This window comes from Phaenicophaeus curvirostris, chromosome 8 (assembly GCF_032191515.1).
Source record: "Phaenicophaeus curvirostris isolate KB17595 chromosome 8, BPBGC_Pcur_1.0, whole genome shotgun sequence".
NCBI classification, from domain to species: Eukaryota; Metazoa; Chordata; class Aves; order Cuculiformes; family Cuculidae; genus Phaenicophaeus; species Phaenicophaeus curvirostris.
In genome coordinates, this window is record NC_091399.1 from 31,499,395 (window position 1) to 31,524,695 (window position 25,301).

At 35.3% G+C, this 25,301-nt stretch overlaps 1 protein-coding gene across 3 annotated transcripts in view; it reads right to left on the reverse strand.

Moving 5' to 3' along the window:
- LOC138723714 (BEN domain-containing protein 5-like) overlaps window positions 1-25,301 on the reverse strand; it is a 935,765-nt gene that overhangs the window by 702,261 nt on the left and 208,203 nt on the right. For all 3 annotated transcript variants that reach the window (XM_069863065.1, XM_069863064.1, XM_069863063.1), the window contains exon 4: window positions 1,427-1,521. In XM_069863065.1, the coding sequence (XP_069719166.1) occupies window positions 1,427-1,521 (95 nt within the window). The remainder of the gene's footprint in view (window positions 1-1,426; window positions 1,522-25,301) is intronic.

The following is a 25,301-nucleotide window of genomic DNA, read 5'->3' on the forward strand; positions in this document are numbered from 1 at the left end:
TGCTCAGCACCTGCTGCCTACACTGTGCCTGGCTTCAGGCAATGTTATTCATGCCTCACTTTCATAGGAGCAAAATACATCCCCTGAAAGTATAAAACACAAAAATAAATAGATCTCTGAGGAAATGGAAGAGAAATCTGTTTTAAAAATAGTGAAGGAGCCTATATGCTCTAGAAAAAGCCCATTTTGCGTTGTTTTGTAAGATTTACACTTTAATTTGAAACCAAAGTAAGGCATAAAATTTGTATGAAAGCAATATCTGATTTATAGATAAACTTAATACACAATATACTTTGCTGCAAATAGCAGACCCCAGTGAGAGAAAGAAAAGGTTTTGAAAGATGATTAAAGTATGCTTGATAAATATGGCCCCAAAATGCCCCAAAAGATTTTTCTGAAGTTAAATAGTAAACACAATTAACAGGGCTTTTGCTGCAAAATACACTAAACACAATAGATTCTTTTAATTAATTTTCAATGCTATTACATGCCTCTATCAAGCTGGAATGGATTCCATCCACTAACTGTATTCAGAGACAGTTCTTCTGTCCATACGACCTTACCATCAAGGAAAAAAACAAATAGCTTTTTGGCCCTATGAAGAGAAAGCCATACAATAACAGTGATCTTATGGCCACTAGAAGTTTTAACACTATGTGGGGGGAAATTTTGTGACAGCTGAAGTATTTAAGAAACATACATTTATAAGGCTCAGATAATGTGCAGATTGATCAAATGTATTATTAATCAACCAATAAAAAAGTAGCAACTGCAAAGGCTTACAAGAATACATTACTGTACACTTATGGTCTAACCTCACTATCCATATTCAAACAAGTCTCCTAGCTAAAGGCAAATTACATAATTCTTGGGAGTCTTGCATGCATTAGGACTCATTAAATTTACATATTATTATTATTCACAGTAGAGGTTTCATTACATTACCTTTGAGAAAATGTACCATCTAGATGGATATTCATGTGTTTCATACGTGCATGCCTTTCTCTACTGTATACACTGTGTAGCTTACAGGGAGAGCAAATCCAAACAGACTTTTGGAACTAGATCAGCCCCAGTACATTTCACATACTGTATATGAGTCCATCTCACACACAGGCTTTTGGGGAGATTGCTAGCTGACATGAGCAAAAAACAGGCCAGGGGCTGTGCTAACTATTGGGCAGTGAGGGTGTCATTGAAAAATAATTTGGCCCAGGCTGCAACTGTTCAGTGTGCTCAAACAGATATTATTTCAGTTATGCTACTTGAAACAAGGCAATACAACACACCATCACAGCAAAGCTGAAAGGAGCCTCCAGAGTTCAGACTGTCCATCTGCTCTGAAAGGAGCAAGATCTTCACCACAAGAAAGTGCCAAGCAAAACACCTTTATCTTGTCAAGTAAGTCTTTGAAAGGATAACTTACCATTTTGGTCTGCTAGTGGATTTCACCATTGGAGCCATCCCGTCCCTGTAGAGGCTTTTTGTTTTACTGAAGTTGACGACATTAAAAATTACTCTCTGTGGGGAAAAAAAAAAAACAACAAAAGGAAAGAGGTCACATATAAATTATGAAACAGTTTATATGTGCTTTGCTTATAGCAGATGCATAAAAGTATACAGAAAGTATAGGGAATAGGTGTATAGCTTACGAATTATTTTATTCTGCATAGATCCCAGATAATAGATTCCTTGTGTATTCCTGGTAATTTAATGGTCCATGACAGTTTACATTGCAATGATGTGTATAGAATGTATGTTTCAAATTTAATATGCTTATTTTTCAGCAGGTATCCTCGCCATACAAAGAAATAGCTTGCTCAGGTGTGAAAAGAGAGAAGCAACTCCAGTTTGCTGCAGTAAGTGTCAGAAAAGTTGGTGGAAAGCTGGGAGACATGGTAGCAGTCCTAATGAAAATCTTCCAATTGCTTCATCTCTTACAGCTTCTTACTTGCCTTTTTTTCTACCTTCTTAGGCCTCACAGAGTAGCAGGAAAAAATAAAGATTTCTGATTTTCTTTCTCAAAGAAAAAGAGTATTTCTCTTCATTTCCCTTGGCAAGAGGAAGAATTTTCCTCTGCAAGAACTCTAAAGGATGCCTACGCAGTAGAGATTGCATATAGCCATCACAGAGAACATGAAAAGAGTCCGATTCTGATAGTAGTTTATACTAATAGCTATGGGAAAACTGTATCTGATATTTAACATTTCAAAGGAAAAGCAAAATCTAGATCTTTGCTAGTAATGGATTGATACAAAAAGTAAATGAAAACAGAGACAAAACCTTCTCCTTACCATCTGCCTGCTGTAAGTCATTTTATACAAAATTACTTATTCTGCTTCTGTTAAGAAATTCTAGCTTGAATTTAGCTCATTTCATGTATTACATTTACTACTTTTCAGATATGAAATCTAATACACCTGGTTCTTCATAGTCTTTTAATACCCAACAATAATATAAGCCAAAAAAATGAAATATCTAAACTAAATTAATTTCAATATAATGTTCCAGGATATCCTAAAACATTCCATTTGTACCTCTCTCTTTAAATTTCTTACCCACAGGTGTCACAGAAGACAGACCACTAAAAGTTATATTTGCCCCTAGGTGTTCACACATTTGTTTTTTGAACAAACTATTACAATATTTACACTCTTAAATAATGGTTCATGAGAAGTCTGAGGGTTAAATAGCCACTCTTTGAAGAAATAAGATCAATTAAGCTTTCATATGTAAAATTTTGCAAAAACAAATCTGGACCTTCCAGGCAGTCTGCTCAGACAACAGTGAATTATAATATTAAAGCAAAAGCAATCTGCAGTGGGACACTGATAACAGGAGCAGGTAGGGACCCAGGTACACTATAGAGCCCTAAATAAACATTGTACTCAAGAAAAATTGAGTAGGTTTTTTCTGAGGTGAGGCTGTGCTAAGATTTTGTAAGTGGAAGCACAAGCTGCTACATAACTCTGCAAATTACTCACATAAAGTCTAAGAATAACCTGTACGTTTTACTGGGAGTGACTCAAAAAACTAGCAAGTTGAGAATAACACTTTCTTAAAGATGTTACCTCAATTTTGTACCAAGTTTCGTGAGCAAATACATATCGGTGTACATGAGTTTTCATGTATTTTGTTTATTGTAGCATTTTGAGAATTTCTAATGGCCGTGCGACGAGCCTATTTTCATAACCCCTCATGAAAGCAAGCATATAATTTACAAAATGTTGTATTTGTAATTTTAAGTATTTAGGATATTGCTTATCTGATGAAATATTCATCTTAGGATCAATCTAGTTATTTTCCATCTTCTTATGTTTATAATGTATGCCTCTAATTCAGACAATAATATATAGATCGCCATATATTCCACATTCTACATGGACGCATTTTCCTGTATTAGAATGCTGAGTTTTTCCTCTGTTACTTAACTCTGTTCATATTTGTGAAAACAAATTAAGTTGGGACAAATTGCTTTCTTAATCTTGATGTTTGCATAGAGTGAATGAAACAAACAAGATCTCCAAACCAATTGCCTTAAACTTTGGATGCAATCATGCCACTGTTGGAAAGAGAAAGTTGCTAATTTTGTTACATACTGACTCAGAGCAGACAGCTGGGAGAGAATGTTCTTATTCCAATCAAGCTTATTTTGTATAATGACTTGGGCAAATGTATAAAACTGGGTAAGCAACGTATATAAAAACAAAAATATGCAGCTCATTTAACAAAACGCTGCAGATCATAACATTTCAACCACTCATGTTCACCGTGGAGCAGGCACTTAGCAATGCTTGCAGTTCTCTCAGCATGGTGTACAGTTAGATTGGCAGAACCAAAAATTTAACAGCACAGAACAGAACTTTATCAACATACACGGCTGAAGTAATAAAGTACACAAACCAAAGCACTCAAATAAGCAGCTGAACTCAGTCAAGTATTCCTGGTGATAGTTAAAGTAGTCCATGCAGCTCAGGCAGTGAAGTGTGCAAAAATGTAATGACTACAGTATATACAATTTAGCTGGAAAAATATGCAGTTTGCTCAATAAAGTATTCAAATATCTTTGAACTGAATACCATAATAAAAAGTTTGTGATACAGCCATCAAACATTTACTGAATAAATCTAATTTTTAGTCTAATTTTTGTCTATACTGACATTCTTTAACACAACAGCTACACTCCTTAGAGCAACGCGACTATATATATAGTATGCAAATTAAAACACTCTTTTATAAGCAAATTATCTCTATTCTGTGTGTTTTTACAAATTATAGAGACATACAATGGGTGGCATTTAATAAGCACTATAATTTAGATACTCAAAAGTTTTAAATAGAATAGCTTTCCTTTTTATACAAAGAATTATCAAATTAAGATATTAAAAATTGATGAAATGAATTAAAAATGATTTAAAAAATCCCTGGAAAATGCTCTGGTCTCCATTACATCAAACCATAGAAAAATGCCAGAAATCTTCACCATCAAAATACTTTTATTCATTTTGGGGGATATGAATACCACCAGTTGAAGCAATATTCAAACTCATGCTGTATCCAAAATGATAACTGTGAGATTTCACTCATGATAAATCTACTACGTTATTCTGATGAACTGATTTGCAACTTCTTGGTGGGTGGAATGGGCACAGTGCAGAAGAGCCTTCAAGTAAACACCACCAATTAAAACCATGCTATCTAGGGGTATGCATCAGGACGCATTGTGGCTTCACAGCATGAGGGAAGATAATTGCTGCAGTTTCAAGCTCTGTGCGGGGAATGCCAGATTGGAGACAGGTGTTGGAGAAAATGAGACAAGGCAGGTATGTTCTACCCATTGAGAGAAGAAGGAAGATGTCTTCTTCCCGTAACACAGGCAGTAAGCATGCACTTGGAGGTATCTTGCTTCTAAAATAATTTAGAAGGAAAAGCAAAGCAAGGCTTAGTCTTGCTTTAGCCTTAAAATTTACTCAATAAATCTGCTTTTCCCAATGGTCCTTTGCAAGTTCTTTCAGGAATTAAAAACAATCTGTTGTTAAGGGATGCCTAGTATTTTTAGTATGAGCAATACAAAGATGAACCTTGAACACAAGGAGAAAAAAATGTCTGAAATGTGTCACGCATTTTATCTTATTACCAGAAGTTTGCAGTTTCCTGCCTGGGGCTGGAAGGAGCTGCTAGTTTTTGGAGGGCAAGCACACATTGGGGTGGCTTTCAACTGAAACTGAAGGCATTGAGATGGGATGGTCACAGTGGGCATCATATTTATACAGGTCTGTGTGACCACAGGGTGAACTATGATCTCTTAAACATTCATTGTTCACCCACATTCTGGCAGGTTTTCCATCTGAACCTACCAACCTAAGCAGATAACAAAATAAAAGTCACACATTTGCCAAAGGTTAACAGCTTTCCCCCAGGATCGGGACACACTAAGCCCCTTCAAAAAGACTGCCAGGTTTATTTTGCATAGTTTTCCCTAGCCAACTCTCTAGAATAACTGAGTTGCTTTGGCTGACATTAAAACAAACAAACAAAAAAACCCAAAAAACACAACAAACAAAGCAAAGAACACCACAAAATTCTGCCTGAGGCAGACACCTGGCACAGAAAATTTTGTGTCAAATCATTGCAAGGATGAGAAGTTATAACTAACTGAAAATAGGGTGTGCAGTAGGAAGTTTCAGGCATTCTTAATATTTATGTAGCATACACTTACCAAATATTAATTATGTAATATATTGAACAGTAATAGCACAATAATGACAATTCTGTGGATGATGCTGCATGCTACAAGTATGGTACAAACTTCACTATGAGCTGCCAAAGTATCTGGGAACCAATTGTTTGAAGTCAGGCAGGAACCATGTCATCACTTAATCAAAATAAGAGAACTGGTCACCAAGCATTAATACTAAGACCTTTCAACTGAAATTAATTCTGTTCTCTGAATGAGCATACAGATCCAAAGGTTCAGGATACCATGGGGCTCTGCTTCACTTTCTTGGCTTAATGTCTCAATTTCTTCTCCTGCTGGTTCTTCAGATATTACAGTAGTTTGTGAGTTCCTGAAACTTGAAGCTTTTTGTGAGCTGGGTTCTTGTCTTTGGCAAAAAATCTTAGTTATCCTTTCCCTTCTTCCTTACTTCCTTTCCTCCTTCCATCCTTCTCTCCTCCTTTTTTTTTAAAAATCCCTTATCTTTCTTTTATAAATGTAAGTTTTCATCCCTTTAAAGGGCAGATCTACTTTAGAATTTCATTCCATTAAAAAAAAAAAAGGCCATCTCCATGACTTGTGGGATTTTGAGTCACCGCTTCTGAATGTGAGAAACTGGCAGTGTGGGATTGCTGCCTTCTCACAAAAAAAAATTGCTGAGTTTCTTTATTTGTGTCAGAAGGTCTTTGGAATCTTTCCTGACAAAGTACCTTATACAAAGCTATACAAAAATAAATTGTTCTGGAGGCACTTCAAAATGGAGAGGAAAAAAATGTCACTTGCAACTGTTATCAAGAAGAAAACAAGTAATATAAGTCAGATTTGTATAAAATTCCCAGTGAAAATTTACAATCTCATTTTTCTGACCTTTTAAAATTTAAATCATTCATTACTGCTAACATTTAAAAACAAAACATACATCCTTTTTCTCTTTTTTTAGGAACCCATGTCCTTTCAAATATAAAAGTTTTTAATATTGATAGCATTTAGCTTTTCTCCTCTCCAGCTAAGGAGTTTTCAAAACCTGGTGATGATCAGGAGGGGAAAATAAATACTCAGCTACTGAGGGAGGATGTCAGGGACCATCCAGAGCTCCACCAGACTCACTAATCAGCTGCACCTGTGTCTTGTTAACTAGAATTTGTCACATCCTTACACAGTAACAAAGTCTTAAAAAGTGATGCAGAAAATGGTCTACAGATTGTGAATTACAGGATTTTTTTCCCTTGGTAGAGCTCTTCATTCAGTTACTTAAAAGAAAGAAATGATAAATTCTGAGATATTACAAAGAGCAACATTAAAATAAAACTCAAAGGATTTCAGTATAGTAAGACCTCTAATGCACTGTTATGCTACCTATGAAACGAGCTTAGCGTTTCATAGAATCACAGAATCACTAGGTTGGATAAGACCTTTGAGATCATCAAGCCCAACTGTACCTGTCCACTACTAAATCACATCCCTAAGCACTTCATCTACCCGTTTTTTAAATACCTCCAGGGATGGCGACTCAATGACCTCCCTGGCAGCCTGTTCCAGAGCTTGATAATCCTTTTGGTGAAGAATGTCAACATCACTGTTAACTCAGGTCTAGGGCAGGGGGACACTGTGGAGAAGGCCATCTTCTATCACAAAATTTTCAAAAGGATGTAGAGAGGAATCACTATTCCCTGTTTAGTGTCATGCCATGGACTGACCTCTAACCTTGCTTCTGCGTACCACCTGTTGGACTTAAACATTTTGAGGGCAAGTCTGATCATTCAACCTTTCTTGGAAATGTGGCAGATTGTTATTGAACACCCTCCCCTGCCAACAGAAGGCAACATTCTGTTAAAGTTTTTACTTTTCATCTCAACATCAATAATCTGAAACTTTCAACCAGAAACACAAAAATGTATATTTATAAAGCCAGCAGTGGTGTAACTAGACCAACTCCCACCCCTTGCTTCCTTGGGCCAAAATCTCCAATAAAATTGCAAATATGTCACAAGACAAATACTATATCAGTTGATTAATCAAAACTACGAGGGGTCCTGACAGGGTATATAAGCAGGCTACAGAAGTATTTAAAACTGGTTTGAAGCTGAAAGCTTCTTTCTGAACTTTGTAGCAAAAATTTGAAAGAAAAAAAAAGCGTCTTTATACAATCAGCTCTGGAAAAAGAGGTACTTTTATTTTCTCTTTCCCATCTTTTAACATATATACGATCTTTGGCAAAACAGCCACTTCTAGTTACATTGCTACGAAATTGCAGAGCTACAGGAATGTGTGAGCAGCTTTTTATCTGATATTTAATAGTATGTCTGAGTCCTGTTGGTCTTGTCATTGACGTTCTCTGTACACATGGGCAATTTTCCAGGAGTCAGTTGAAATACAAAATAAGGAAACAGTGCATGGTCATTCACTGGGACTTTCCCAACCAATGAAATTATTTCCTAATGTATTCCATGCCATATAACAGCTGTTGCCAGGTGACATTTGAGGTAGAGTCAAGTATTAAACTCTTTCTGCATGATTACAGAAGCTATCCATGTTTAGGTTCTATATTCTTTTCAATCGATATTATGGCTGCAGGTGGATAGTAACAGCTGGCTGTTCTGGAACGTGTTAGCAAAATTTGCTGATATCTTACATCCCTCAAGAGGAAGCAGCTGAAAAGACTTAAGTTTTACTTTTCCTAATAGAAATTATTCAGCCTGTGAGAAGAAGTGCTGCAAAGTCTCGTAGGATTTAAAATAGTAATAAGAATTACATATTCTTGGTGGTTTGAAAAGATAACGGTATCAACAAAATGTTTTCTGGACCAAGTCCTGTTCATGGTTCATGGGCCACTGGAGGCCTCAAAACATTGAAATCAATCTGAAAAAAAAAGGGAAAGGGCCAGGAAAAGTCACCATATCATGGTTACAGGGAAACACTGTGGAAAATAAAAAAAAAAAAAAAACCATGCTTATGAGCACTGCCATAAGGTGCGCCACTGAAGCTCAGAGAACAAAGTAGCAAGTATTAAGTTCATGTGGTAACATTCTGCTCATCCATTCTTTCCTCTCTATAAAGTCTCCTCTCTAAGCCCTTCTTAAAGTGCAACAGTCAGTCTCTGATCCGGAATTAAAGCCTCCCTTTACGAGCAAGAGATACACTTACCAATAAATTAGACGTTTATGATGGATACCAAAGTGATGTACAGATATAATTGCTTACACTTAAAGCATGCAGGTGGAGTGCTGAAAACTGACACTTGCACAGAAATGCTGCGAGACAGTAGGTGACGGTGACACTAACAGTGAGAGAGTAGCAGTGATATTTGTATGGATCATGATTTTGCTCAACCCTTGAAAACACAGAAGGTAATAATCACAATTTAAATTGCATGCAAACACAAAGGCAGCAATCCACCTGATACCCAGGCTGGAGGATGAGAATGAAAAAGCCTTTTCAAGTGCAGGTTCTTGTGAGAAGTAAAAGGAAGATAAAGAAAGCCCTGTTAAGGGAGAGATTTGGATGAAGCGTTTCCAGCAAATGTTTAGTTTGGATTTTTGCAGCTGTCGTTTTTCACAGTTAAAAGCTATTGTTTGTCTGGAGCTTCTGGGAAAAAAACGTCTGAAGGAAAAGGAGATGATAACACATAGAAAGAAATACAGCCTACACAGAAGAGCTCAAAACAAGCACCAATATATGTGCCTCAGTGTTCTATGATGGGTTGCAAAAACAAAGACATCTTGATGTGCAGAAACATTGGTCTTGGTTAAGTTACTGGGCTCATAACCATGCAAATGTATAGAACTTCGCTATTTACTTCTCCAGTAACTAAGCACAGATAGGCTTTGTGTCCAGGTTATTCATGGAAGTCCTTTTCTCTTCTTTTCAGTTCAAGAGCTTTGGTTGTTATTACAATGAAAACTTTGAACCTCGTATGTTCTTCTACACATGGTTTTGAATAGTAATGGAATAAAGGTTTCTCCATATTGTGCAATTCCCTTATATTTAGACAGAGCTGAAATTTGATCCTTACAAGAGTAGCTGCAGTGTTGCTGAAAAAACACTCCCAAAAAGGGGAAGGAGAGTGGAAAAAAATACGACACACGTTATTAGTTTCATGAAATTAAGGGATATTGTTATAGTGTGTACCTTCTTGTGTTCTTTTGCAAAATTAATAAACTCTGCTATTTTTACTGTAGAGTTAAAATATATTTTTCTGCTGTTTCTAGCAGAACCTTTGCAGTACTGCAACATTGACACAATTCACCTATTTCTATAAGAAAATGTAATCGATATGTTAGTGTACATTGGAATCTTAACATTGACAACCAGTACCTTGTGGTATTGATTTGGAAAAAACTGCTTATGATTTCTAAGGACTTCAGCACTATTTCTTGTATTTTCAGTTTTCACTGCCTTGAATTCTACTCAAAGTGTCTAGCTCATGTACCAACAGACTGTTCAAAAATTCGTGCTTCAAAAGAAAACCCAAGGGTAAATAGAAGGAAATCTGATCTAGTTCTTGCTATTCTTGTATACCTGTGTATTTGACATTTAGAATAAGATTTCAGACATGCCTTAACCAACCACAATAGTAAGGCAATCCCTGAATTGTCCTCACAGCTCTGAAAATCCCATTCTGAAGCTGAAATGCTGAATTTTATATCCAAATTATGATCTCTGTCTGTTTGCAAAGGTGATTCACAGTGTGTGAATAAACATATTTTGGCAGTGTCATGAACAGAATAGCTAAACAAAAGAACTGGGAGCACTTCAACAGGAAAGTTAAGTGTCTTAAAGCAATATGACCTGTGCTGCAATTGTGCAACATGGGTGTCATTCATCCCTGGCACTAATCCCACCTTGAAGTGAAGAAAATACCAATAATGATAATGTATCATTATTGGGGCATGCAGTCCAGCCAGTTAGGTCCTTTTGTTTTCAAATGTCATGGGTAAAACTCACATCTTGTCCTGACTGAGCTTTAAATGTGGACAAAAGAGCATTCGTATTCAGAAGAGCTCTCAAACACGTAAAAATTTAGCCTTACTTTTAAGTGTTTCTAGAGACTTAAAGTTAAGCAAACAGTCACACTTCCTTCGTGAATAAGGATGGATTTCTGATTTGGGATTTAAGACAGTCTAGCAATATAGAAAAAAGATGCTGGATTTGCCAAAATCCCACAGGCACAATTCATCCTTAGCAACTGATCACTGTGGATTGGAAGTGACGTTTCTGCAGCTTTGGGATGCAGGAATATTTTTATTACTGTTACAGATCAACTTTAAATGTAATATTGTTTTGTTAGTTTATGCAAATCAATCTGAAATGCTGTGTGAATAAAACGAATTTCAGAATGGATTGCTTATCTTTATTGGTTTTGAAGTACTGAGTATATAGTACTTTGCTGAAACTATTCTTATTATATTAAGTTATAAGAAATATTACTTAGATACAGAGCAAGTCTCAGTACAAATTCTGGTAATTTTCCACCAAAAATGAGTCTCCAAAAAGTGAAAGATAGTGCAGAACATCTTCTCTAAAGAAATCATATCTTATATGAACGAAGCCCCTTTCAATCTCTTACAGATTTGATTTTAGTTCAGCTTACTTCCAAAAGCTGGTGTAGAAATCTGCTTCAAAGTGCCCTCTTGGTAGAGAAAAAAATCATCTCTAAATGGTTACTTAATCTTCTGCAAAGCAACAACAACAGCAGAGTACATCTATGATGCAACTATGAATGCTCTGTGCATTTTAACAGGTAAATTTTGCACTCCTTAATATGATGGTTTGATGGAATACTCAAAGTTGCTGAAAACCCTTCTGGAGAAATTTGAAAACTGATAACATTGTTTCATAACAGCGTTTTAACACAAAATCTCAATTCCTGCTGGAAAAGAATCAAGGGGGATTTTTTGGAAACAATATGTAAATATAATTCCTTAAGTCCTTTCAGTTTTCCTACAATTTTAAAATCATAACACAGAAGATACATATTATTAGCCAAAAAAAAATTGCCCCTGGAGATGCAAGACATTTCTCAGTTTCCTTATAAAGTAATTCAGGCTGAGCATCTTTAGTTTTCCAGAGTATTATTTAAACTCTAAGGATACCTTCCCAAAACACTAATGCAGTTTACACTGTTATTTTTTCACTGCAATGCATATGACAACAAGTCTTCCTTTGATTTTGCTTAAATCTATAGTTATCATATCATGAACACTGTTCCAAGAGCCAGCTGTGTATCACAAAGTCAAATATCTGCAGAACTACTTTGGTGGCCAAGCATGGGAAAGTGGAAGAACCCACTCATCACAAGGAGGGCAGGAAAATATGGCCAAAAAGAAGTGCTTGCAGCGGCATGAGTAGACTTCCAGTAAACAAAAAAAGGTAATAATGAGTTTCAAAAATGACAAGGAGTTCCACACAAAACTGGGCCAGCATTCTGTCAACAGGACACAAATACATATTACATGGGAGAAAGGTCTTCTGTGCTCCTTACACGCTTGACACTGAATTCAACTGGAATTTTAGATATGCCAGGAATGAAGTCTTAAGCTGTAAATGTGACTGAAAATAAAACAGTGATTCAGAGTGTCAGCTGCAAGAGGAGCACATAGTGTATCTCAAGAAGGCAAAATACATGGCTTAGCACTGCCCTAGTTCTGGATCATTAGGGATTTCCTCAGCATAAATCAAAGCAATCTAAATAGTACACTCTCGCCCCAGCTGCTACAATCCCCAGAGTAGGAAAGCTGAGTCATTCTCTCTCTGATTGCACTGATTACAAACTTTCCCACCAAAGACTCCTCAAAATTGAGACCACCTTTCCTCAGGTGATAACCACAGCACAATATGCAAAACCTGCCCACACCACAAACTCAGATCAATATGCGTAGACAAATAATCCATACATATTGCATCATATTATCACGTAATCCACACATCAAGTGACATTGGTGCTTTCTGTATGTATAAAGGCAGTTCAGTGGTATTGTAAGTTTATTTGACTATAACAAGGCAACTTTTATTAAATACTGACATTAAAAAGGCCAGGGAATAATTTTCCGTACTAAAGAATGCCCGTCTTCCAAAGATGTATGGCAGTTAGGTACCCTCTTTTGAAAAGAACAATTCCTTTTCTCACATTGTTCCTCACAGCTCATGTTTTAAGACTCTATTTTCTGAAGTAATTGACTGAAAATAAGCATGTTTATAGAAAAAAAACAACAAAAAAAATGCAGGATAGATTAAAATTTTGTCCAGGTTTGTAACTCTGTTACCCTAACCATAAACCAGATTACATGATATTATACTAGAACACTGACAATTCTAAAACCTATTAAAAATATGAACAAATCAATAAAGATAAAACCGAATAATACATATAAGGAACATTTTCTTTATTGAACAATTCTTATAGATCGTTTTGAAATAACACTGTTCTAGGCATTTGCTTGGATGATCTTATTGCTAAGTTTCAATGTGATAACTACAGTAGTTTTGCATTATATCCCTACCAAGAGCAAACAAGCAGGAAAATTGAAAGGCATTGAGGTATAAACATATATGAAGACATATGTAAATACCTTCAGGGTTTTAATCACAGGGCTTATTATTTAAAAGCTCTGCTAAAATGCAGCTGGGAAATGGAAGTGTGTCTTATTGAAAACATAACCATTGGTAACTATGTGGAATTACTTGTTTCTTATTTTTGCCGAGAAGACCTTTACTACTTCTTAGAATAGGTAATAAAATTATCATTTATATCTTCACGAACTGTAAACTGGAGAAACAGCCTGGCACATTTAAAAGATCTGATTCAATAGTTACAAAAATATTTTCTTAGAGTTTCATAAATTTCAGTATTTAAATACAAGATTAGCAAACTAAATCATAGTTTAAGGCTAGGGTAGGTCTTCTCCCAAGAATCTGGTATTGCTGACCAAAATCGGATTTACTTTAATTTTGATAGATGATTAAGTGAGGTAAAATGGTTATTTCAGCACCAGAATATGTTATGGCAGACTTCATTTTATTGTGCGTACCTACCTACCCAAAGACATATAACATTGCATATACAGATTTCTTACAAAAAAGATGGGGCAATTTAGTTTTCTTTGCTACTTTCACCCTGGGATGATGTCTTGTAACAAGAATTGTCTGTACTTTATTTATAATGGCAGATTTCAGGTTTGATTCTGGCAGCTTTTGATCTCTTGATGGCCCAAAATCATTCAAACACAGAAGGATGTGATGCTTTTTTGGCATCCTGCAGTGTGCCTAAACCTCAAAAGCAAGTTTTAGTCCCAGAAGTGAATTACTGAGGCTGTATAAACAAAACAAAAACGTCACAAAATGATGAATATCTCAACCAAAATATCTTTGTCAGGCAGATGACAACTTCAGATCACTTGAAAAGGATATGCAGAAACTGTACAATCTGCAAACAAACTTATGGTTTACAAGCTAAAACTAAAAATTATGTAAAAATAATGACCTATTAAAACCTCAGAGATTCTTTTACAACATCTATATAAAAATTTCAAATATATCCATTATTTTAAACATTTATTCCCTGTAAAAAAAATCTGGTATTTTTCTACGTCACAGAAATTCATATAACTAGTTACAGCATAGCTGCTGGTAAGTGCTATGCAAGAACTACATTGAAAACTGTTTTTGACAAAACTCTCACATCTGATTTATTGAAAAAGAAAAGAATAATTGAGAACCAAAATATTTTAGGTCATTTGAAGAAATAACTTTTGATGAGTATGGGACAATGACAGTTATTTTTATCCCTAGAGTCCTCTTCTTGACTATAGACTATATTGATTAGGTAAGACCTCTAGATAAATGCAGAATACAATTGTCCTAAATGTCAAATGGGAGTATGTCTAGTTTTTTTTTTCCTCTGTTAAGATATTATTCTTTAACTTTTAGCAAAGCCTAAGGTTTTTTTTCTCTTTCTTGCAGTGAGGGGAGGGGGAGAGAGGGAGAGGAAAGAGACCACACTAGGCTATGTAAGTTGGTGGTGTGTTTTAAAAAACTTTAGCAGTAAGATACAATAGAAATGGCTTGCCAATTTTAAATTTTATATGTCTCAGTGCTGCTTTAAGGCTGCAGTGGATGCCATAAAATACTAGATCTATGCCTCAGACTATTAGGCATCATATGTTATTTTTTTAAGCAAACTGGAAACAGAGACAAAATGTTGTAGACTAGCGGACTTGGTACCATAACCTTTTATACCGGCTATAACTACATTAATATAAAGATAGTTGCTATAATTTCATTACTGAGAATCAAAACACTGAAAATGTGTGTTCTCTATGCCAATTTATAGAGAAGTTAAATTAGCAATGAAGCACTGTAGTAGCAATACAACCATTAATGAAAAGTACAATAGAAATGCGAGACTACATTTGGAAACAATTCAAAGAGATTGGGGAATGACAAGAGAGGATTTGCCAGACTAATGAAATTCCTTGTTCCTAACCTTTAAATATCTGCATGTACAGTACAAGACCCCATTCTGACTAAATCTGTGCTGTTGGGTTTACAAATAATCCTCCTAAACGTTTTGCATTAATGATTAGTGATGGCACGCTTAGCCCACGTGTCCTATTTACATTATTTCTTTTACACATCTGAAATATAATGTGTCTTTTGCTAAACAAGAACTCTTTCCATTTAAACCCTGAAGTCTTGATTCTTCAAGCATTTTAATGGTTGTAAGCAATTTAGAAGGTTTTCAATGGTAGATAAAACTGCCAATATTTATTGGTAAATAAATGTCTAATTATAATAATTTAGGAACATTTCAAATATCATGATTTTTTTCTAAATAAGTAGCTGGAAAAATATCTCATTTGTATACTACTAACACTTGAATGAAAACTATGTAACAACTCACGTCATTCGTGTAATGAAGAGATTTTGCACCTATTCTAAAGACAGTGCAACAATGTTTTAATTTAAAAAATAAGAAATAAAGAATGGGAATTTAAATGTAGTCAATTCATTTCCATGTTCTGCACAGAGACAAATTGAGCCCATCTTTCCAAGGCTAGTGAGAGTGGCTAGCACAGCCCCAAAGACAAATTGAGATGACGTGAGCCGGGTCTTGAAAAATCTCTTGTTTCAAGACACATTAGGAACAATTCTTATTCTCTGCACCTGCTTCTGACTGTCTGGAGCAAGGGGATGCAAAAATCTTTACTAGTAGGTGTGATACAAACCCACACATTTCCTGACCAGAATCATCTTATAAAATCTTTAAAAAGATCTAAAGGGAAAGTTTTAAAACAGTTCCCCAGTTTGCAAATCTGCTCAGAGCATTCCTACCACAAGGCAGTTTAAACACCAGTGCTTCTGAAATCAGAAAAGGAAAATCGTCAGCCACTTGAAGCAGGTCCTGCTTTGACATCAGAAAGTCAATTCACTCAGCTTAGCAGCATTCAATTCTCAACAACATTTTGTTCTGGGTCTCTGTCAAGTTATTCTAGGCTGTGAAATTGTCAGGAGTGATGGATGACTATCAGCCTTCTGCTATCTTCTTTCCTTCTCCTTAGAGATTTGCGGCTGCTGACTGCAAAGCAAATTCCTTTTTTCTTTTTTTTGCACAACACACCAAATGAACAACAGTAATTATGAGAAAGCCTACACTACAATTATTTTAGCACTTAACTTTGTATTGACATCTGTAAGAGACAGAGCTCTCTAGATTGATTAGCAATGATATAGCTTCCTGCCTTTTACTAATATTACTGCCATCATCCTTTACATGCAATTGCTCAAAAAAATCCAGTTTTTCCCTCTTAATATTTTAAATTATAAACTGAATTAATTACAGAAAATTTCTAATACTTTATGAATATAACATTATTATACCAATGTTTCAAAATGTGGAGTGCTTGTAACAGAATCAAGGCTGATATGAGAGAATAATTTAAGGATATTAAATGGGATTTTGTGAGGGAAGATGCTAAATCTGCATTATTATTCTAGGTTGAAATCTTTATTTGAAGAAATCCTGTTTGGCTAGCCAGTTGCAGACCTGGTATGTGTAGGGGAAAATCTTGCTGAACACAGCACTAAACCTATTGAAACATGGACAAAATTTGATGTCAAGTATTTAAAACATTTACTAAAACTAAGTACAGGAAGAAACATCTGGTCTGAAATAAAAAAGTAATGCAATAGTGAGAGAAAATAAACTGGGACGTCCTTCAGCTCCATGCCAATTATATTCCAGTCTCTCATATTTCTGTTGTATTCAAAATAACTGCAAAATTTATCACAAACAGTTCTCTAGCAATAACACCACATTAATTAATCTCCATTACTCTCTGCCACATAGCTGTTATTTTCAATTAGACATCATATCTGCTCAGCTTGGTACACACGGCTATGTATACAAAGCCAAATGAAAGTCTATTCCATCTCAGACAGTATGGCAAATCCTGAAAAATATAGATTTAGTACCTCCAAGTAAATAGTTACCAGATATCATCATTGTTTCCATTAACATTAAATGCAAACAAAAACAAGCAACTCAACTTTACAAAAATCTTAAATATAACATAAGCATTTTTCTTCTATCTCACTAATATACCCAGGCCAGACAAAAGGCTTACATTTACTAGGAGTTTTTCTTGATCGTGTTAGATACATGTGAAGTAGAAATAAATGTTTCTCCCTCACAAGTTCCTACTATGAAGCAGGAAACATTTGCAACTTATTGTGTTTATTTACAAAAGATGCAAGTTGATGTGTCTAAATGGGGTCATATTAACATAGAGATTTCCCCCTTGACCTTTTTTTTTTAATACAGATTTTGCTAGGGTTATTAATTAATTTGCTATTGTCTCAGCAATCTCTTGTTTCCTTCAGCCTTACTAATGGATAATCATTTTATTATGGAATTATTATCTATAAGTAAATCCAAAGGAAAAAAATAAACTACAGAAAAATAGAAACTCCTGCTTTCTAGAAAAACAAAATCTGGGTTATAATGTCAAAATTCAGTTCAGTGCCTCTGCATGACATTTTGCCACAACGACTGGATTTGTCAGAATACTTTGAAGGTTTTACTATTTGATGTGTATCTTTATTTATATGAAAAGCAAGCTGTCCACTGTACTGAAGTATTTATCAGGAAACCTGGAATAGCTTCAGCTGGTATAAACGTTAATTTACTTTCATTCTTCAACCTGTTGTGACAGAATTCTCTCATATCACTTACAAAGGCATTAATAAGTGTTTAAACTGCATGGCTCACTCCCACAAAAAATATCAAAAGGTCAGCTTAATTTTGATGAACTCCAATGCATAAAAAATTCTTTCTCTTAGATTTAAGAGGAAATAAAAGCCCATCAACTTTCTTCTGTGATCAAAACATGCTCTTCAACACAACCTTTGAGTACAAGCATTTGACCACTTTAATTGTAAATAATACTTTTGTACATCAACAGCAATATTCAATTTATAGAAAAATTTCACCGCAAAAGATACAACTCAGCATGAATCAAGGTTTCAGAACTTGGCCTTAAATACAATTACCTCCACTCTGGTCAAAAAAAGTAGTTTTAAAACATCAGGTCAATAACAGGTCAATTCTATCAAGCTATTTAATCTAGAAGTCTGTAATATATGAAGTAAAATTTTACATTGAAGGTAGCTAATCATTTGGACCATATTATTACAATTAATCCTTAATCAGATAAATTAACTCAGTGGTATGTTAAAAAAAAATTCAATCTTTTCCTGCAGTAGAAAAATGAATATAACCTCTCCTAGGAAATGTCCTAAATGTCTCCCTCGAAAAGTCATTAGCTGGAATCTGCAGTATATGGTAACTTAATGTCAGAAAAAGAGGTAACAGACATTAATAGTCCCATAATGAGATGAAATGCAATTTAAACAGTAATCTCATTACCTAAAAAATAAATAAACCTCTTCTGCATTACCTTTTGGACTTAGCTTAGACCTATTTGCTTTATCTCCATTTAGGTTTCAACTTTAATCATATCTCAGAAGCTTTTACACAGAACAACTGGGTTTGTCTATAATATTTGCCTGCTTGTAGCTGTTTACTCTGAAATTTCTCATTTGCTGCCAACTAGAAAGCAATGTCCAAAGTCATAGAGCAGAAATAAGGGTTTAAATCCCACTATCAAGAGAATCACCTTCTCAGCAGAGAAGTTTGAACCATATTTAATTAAATACCCATTTGCTTCTGATGCATTCACTTTTTTTAATATGAAGAGTAAGATCCAGATACGTGTATAAATAAATGTTGCATAAACCCTTTACATCATTATATATTGTGATTCTAATAGTATTATCTTTCTGTTTTCTTAAAAATGCATGTCTAGAAACAGTTCTTATGTATGTATATCTTTATGTGTTATATAAAAAAATGAAAGGGAATGCGAGAGAAGAAAATGCATATTCTCTATCATGCATGTAATCAATCAAATACTGATAATTAAAATCTGCAACGAGATTGAGTTTACCAGGTATTTCCAAAACCAAAAGCTAAACCCTCACCACTACCACAAGACATTTATGCATAAAAACTGTATAAAGACTCTTTCAAGAAAACCACATGGAACTCAAACATAGCCATATAAACTCCAGTTTCCCCAAAATCTCAACTACAGCATATATTCACTCTAACCTATTAATAAGCTTCAGCCAGACAAAAGCCCCACATTTACCAGGAGTTTTTCTTGATTATATTCTATGTAACATACAGACCCCTTCTACTGGGTAAAAATTAATGCTTCTTTCTCACAAGTTCCTTTTATGAAGCAGGAAACATTTGCAACTTACTGTAGCTTCAAATTTGCAAGATGAGAGTGGGTGCCTTTAGAAAAGGTCATCTTTTCTCTGTCATTCTCCACCTCTCTCCAAAGTATTTTTTTACATCAGAAAGAGAACATTTTCTATGTTAAATAACTATTATCATGTCAAAGTTAATTATAACATCTTGGAGCTGTAGTGTTCGACTACACCACTCTGCCATGTCTAATTATTCTGTTGCACCATTTTGCATAAGTACATTGCTTGGGACTTGTTGACTCATTTTCATAAAAACGAACAGGGAGTGACAACAAAAATAATAAGCTAGAATATTAGTATGTATATAGAAGAGCCACACCACATAAGTGGAAATGGAGGTCACATTTCTGAGCACACAGACTTGCAAAGTTTCTATGCATGGGGAAGGAACAGCCACCTGTTGGGTAGCAACCTAGGGGAGACACAAAAAAACCACTTTATAACACCTAATAATTCATGTAAAGAGCATTTTACTTAGCATGTCGTGTTTTTCTTTAAGATGTGCATGTCTACTATTGGGTACTAAATTTAGTTCCCCTAAGCCTGAATTTGTTGAATCAGATTTATGATCATATTTTAAAACTTTCTAATCCATCTTTTTCTTAATACATCTGTAAGGCCCTTTTTATGCATGATTGAATGAGCTATTTTTTCTCTTGATGTATTTTAAGATAAAAACATATAAATTACAGAAATATAAAGAAAATGGGGTAAAAAAAGTTTCAAGATTGAAAATTTCCTAGTTGAAAATTCCAGAATTACTCATGGAAATATACATTACAGGGTGATGCTCTTTTCCAAAATCAAATGCTTGTTACTGAATATAACCCTTTTCCTTTTTTTCTGTGCTATCAGTGTTTATTTTCAGATGAGGAACACTTTCGACAGAAAAACTTGTTGGAAATATATTGTTGCAACCTATCCTCTAATTAAGACATTATGACAAAGCTGAGCAATGATCGGATTTTAGACAGCATCAGAAACAGGTAAAGTTTTGAAGCATTGCGACTGAAACCTAAGAAACATTTAATGAGCTCTAAATATTGTCCATCTTTTTTATTCTCAAATAATGATAAGATTAAAATTGGGCAATCCTCACTTGACCTACAACAAAAAAAACTTTATAGATGGAACATTTTTTAAGATCCTTTTTACTACAGGATATAAAGATAATAATACCATGGACATGTCTCATTGTTTTCATGTTTTTAAGGCTGGCCAACTGAAATCAGTAATATTGCATGAAAAAAAATGACCATGACTCCTGTTACATGCCGATAAGTAATTATTACTTCGCTATATTACACTGTATATTATGAATTGGGCAAAAACTGAAAGCAAATTTTAATTTTTGTTTTCTGTTAGTCTTCAGTCAGACTGGTGCCTCTGTAAGATAACACTAGCATTATCAGCTGCAAAGGATAACACACTCAAAGTTCAAAACATTTGTTCACACTTTACCTTTTATATTACCAGACATTTCTAAGATACCTTCACTTTCTTCTTGAAAGTAAACAAAAAACTATATAGGGATGAAAAAGTACTTAAAACATTTTATATTCTTGTTTTGAAGTATCAGTAGCCATAGAGAACATACCTTTTCAACCAAGGTTTTAATTATTTTTCCCCAACTCAAGAAAGGAGCTAGCATATATTTGGCAATAAATGTTTCCTATCTAGATGTATTTTTTTATCTAAGTTGAATCTTGAAAGACAACATTACATTCTTTTACAATCAATTGACCTATGTGATGACTATGGGTAACGCAGTTTGCTGCAGTCACCTTATCATTTATCATACTTTCATATTTCTTAGCAAAGAAAACAAAACGTTGAAGGACATCTAGTTGTGGAAGCTCTGCTAGAATTGTATTTATGATCCACATTGTTTCTGCTTTGCCTTTCATCTCACAATGCTGCTTGCCTTTATGTTACAGAGGAGCGTGACAAAGTCTTAAGCAAGTAGGATGAGATGTCACACTTGCTGGGCGCTCCAGTAAGTCTGCAAAACATGACATAAGTTCATGTTACAGTATCTCCATTTCCTATTCCTCCTCCACCTTCATCTCACTCCGCTGCTCACTGACTCATATAGCACAGCTCTCATTTCTACAACTCTGTGATGAGCCCCGACTAGAGACCAGCCAAACTCATGTAACATCCATACTGTAACCACCATCAGCAACAGTCCCAGCCCCTATTGCTATCCAGTTTCTCAGGAAATTGCTACAATCCTGAGACAGAGCCATAAGAAAGTCTGTAGAAAGATAAAAATTAGAGACATACCAACGTGCAAAGGTATAACAAAGTAAAATAATCAAACAAATGAAAGAAAACAGAGTTTAGTCAGGAGCACTCCAGTCACTGAGTGAGCCAAGAGATGCTCAGTCCATAGTGGTGCATCTATCCATGTCCGTGTTGGTGCAGGCGAAAGGCAGCAACTCAGCAACACCAAGTGGGAGCTCCAACAGGACATAGAGGCTTATGCTAGCTTTCGCATTGATTTTGCTGGACTACAAAGACCCCTGTAGGTAGTGAGCATGCTAATCTTAGCCCCACAACTCATTATATCCTAGCTATTTTTTGTTTATGTTGGACAATAACCAGTTACTTTATCATTTTAGGCTCTGTGTGTTCTGCTGGAAAGCTGGTTTGTGCAAAACTAAAGATGTGCAGACAATATGGTTAGTAATACTATGATGACACTCATGCACATTTTAAGCACTTTTGTGCCACTGCGCCGTGTGGCATATCTCTGTGCTTTGCCTGCACACCTGTGCTTAGGGAGCATTGCTTCTGTAGATCATATCCTGCATTAGGTGTTTTGATCCTAGCCAGACAACAAATAAGGGCCCAGTTGGCTCTGGCTCTGGTCTCAAATTGCCTCCAAGAGAGCCATCAGGTAAGGCCCTTGGTTTTCAACAGGAGTGGGCAAGCTGAAGGGAGGTGGGAAAGGAAGTAGGTAAAATAATCCAGCCTTATTCTCCACCATCCCCATTATCTCACAGTCATTTCAATCCCATTGACCCTCCCAATTTTAAAAGCCCTCCATGTCCCCTACACCATATCCCTCCCTGAAAACCTCTACTGACCCTACCACCTCTCCAGGGGCTACAAAATTCAATTTTGCCTACAGTGCTGAGAAGACTTAAGCTGGCTCTGATAGGAATAATAAGCAATGATCCCATTGGGCTCAGCATCACACAGAGACATAACAGTGAGCTGGTCTCTGCCACAAAAGCTTAAGAGCTAATTAATGAAAAAATAGGTTTAGTCATATCTGTAAAACAATCTAAAGATATAAATGGGAGTCCCATGGTGCAAGGTCCAACGTTGTATGAAGTACCGTGAAACTTTTTCTCCAAAAAGGCTAGACTTAGGCACATTCCTATACCACCTAAAAAATACTCTCCCAGAGCTATCCAGACGAAGGGACAAGGGAAACACATGAAAGGGACGTGCTGTAATTACAAATATCTCTGTGTTACAGACTCATTTTTATTTCAGTTAACTCAGTCTGTTGTTCTTACCTTAGTTTTGGTACTTTAGTGTTCCATGATTTTTCCCCTTTGCAATAAAATCAGTATGATCACAGTGAAGCATTCCTCCTTTATGATCATTAACAACTTAGCGGTATGAAAAGAATGTAATCCAATACACTGTTATATTCTCCCAGGTTTACAGACAGGTAGAGGTGATAACTCAAAGCTGCGTTAACTGCACTTTTTATCTCCCTGATGTTACTACTATTAACTGTTTCATTATTGACAATTTTAGCATAAACACCCAGCAAATTTACCTTAAAGTCAAAAAGCAACTTTACATCTTTCAAGACATGAAAACTCCAGCTTCCCCAATCCTTACTCAACCCTAGCAACTTTTTTCAATACGTTTTTAATGGAAATATTGGTAAACCCACAGCAGCATGAAAACAAACTATTAAATTCAGCGATATATAAACAGTTCAAGGTGCTACTAAGAAAAAGGATGTACTATGGCACTTCAAACGGTGGCCTCTAGTCTGGGTGAAAATACCAGTTCCAGTGCTATTCCCAGTCATAAGGCATTTTAAGTACAGTGGCACAAAGCCTGCAGGATTCATTTGCAGAAGCTTCTGAGGGTGTTTTCTCAAGGGTTTACACCTATCTGCCTGTAAGGTTTAGAGTGTGGGAAATTCAGTGTGAGTGTGATACTCTTGTGCAGGCTCAAGAGTATCATTGCTATAAGTATCAGTAGGCCTGAAGAAAAGCTCTTTAAATAAACCCAGGTAAAGCTCCGTCTAGACAAAAGAAGTGAGGCAGCACACAGCCTGGGGTCCAAAAGGAGAATTGGAAACCAGCTTTAGGTTGAGATTTTTGTCTACACGTTTCTGCCTTCCTCAGCATTCAAAAGCAAGCTTTTTGTATTCTATCACATGATTCTTTGTTAATTCTTGTTAATACTTAGTTTAGCCACCCAGTTTCTGCTGGGACAGTCTCTCTTTTGTCCCATAAACTTTAAAACAGAACCCAAATTTCAGACAAAGCAAACTGATTCTCTGAAGAGCACATTAAAAATATCAGATAATGAAAAGACATGCAATTGAAATGAGATTACGTTGTATTAGATCAGTTACAAACACTAGTCTTCACAATGCAAATCATATGGAGTGACCATAATACTACTCACACAGAATAGTGTATGCAAAGAATGTATTTGAATGTGGAAAGATGTCAGTCTATTATTTCTAAACATAAAGGAACTGTTGCTTTTGATTTTTTATCTACGTTAATTAGAAATATAAATATAAAAAATAAATAACTTCATGAAGAGGATGCTACTAGGAAAAAAGTCATTATTCATGAACTAGTCGGTAAATTAGGCCGTTCTTTGCACAAATCAAAACTGAGGGGAAAAAAGCAGATACAAGATTTGCTAAATACTGTGGGAGTTTCTAAATGCAAAAATATTACAGAAAAATATTGAGTAAATAACTTTGCAAATACAAAGAGAAACAAAAAAATTCCCATTATCCAATATCCCAAAATTCTTCATTATTTCTCTGCTGTAGCTGGTCTAGCACATACATAGTAGTATGCAATATAATGTTCCTAAGTGTCTCTGAAATCAGGCAGAACGTATCTCTGAATATAGCGTCTATTCCACAAACACATGCCTTAAAAATTGAACTCTGCTTTCTATTTCTGAAATTTCTATTTCTCCTCTAACAGCATATTTTTAGTCATCACATTGTATGATACTAATTTGACTCTTCCTCTTGTCCTACATATAAGTTGAGATAATTTTCAGCAAAATGCATAACTTACTATAAATTTATCTAGAAACAGATTCAGAAATATTTGGGGAAGGTAGTCCTTTTAAGCCTTTGGAAATTCTTGCTGCTTCTTTAGGTCTAAAGCCTTCTGAATTTGATTTCTGTTCCAAAAATATTTTTGATTACCTAGACTGAATTGTTTAAAATTACTGTTATAGCAGAAAACAGTTTCTGTGTTTCCAAATACTTTGCTCCTGCTTATTTTTCAAAACTTTCAGGTTCTCTTCTATTAATTTTTCTCTGCCTGGATGCACAGCTAACTGCAACATAAATCATCTAAAGACATGAATTTATCATACGTAGAAGATTCTCTTCAGTACCATCTACAAGGTAAAACCTTTACTTTTTCATCCACCTGTATTTAACATTTCACCATTTTATTTGGCGCTCTTCAACTAGATGCCATATATACTTTCTACTTAGTCATGAAATAACTACAAC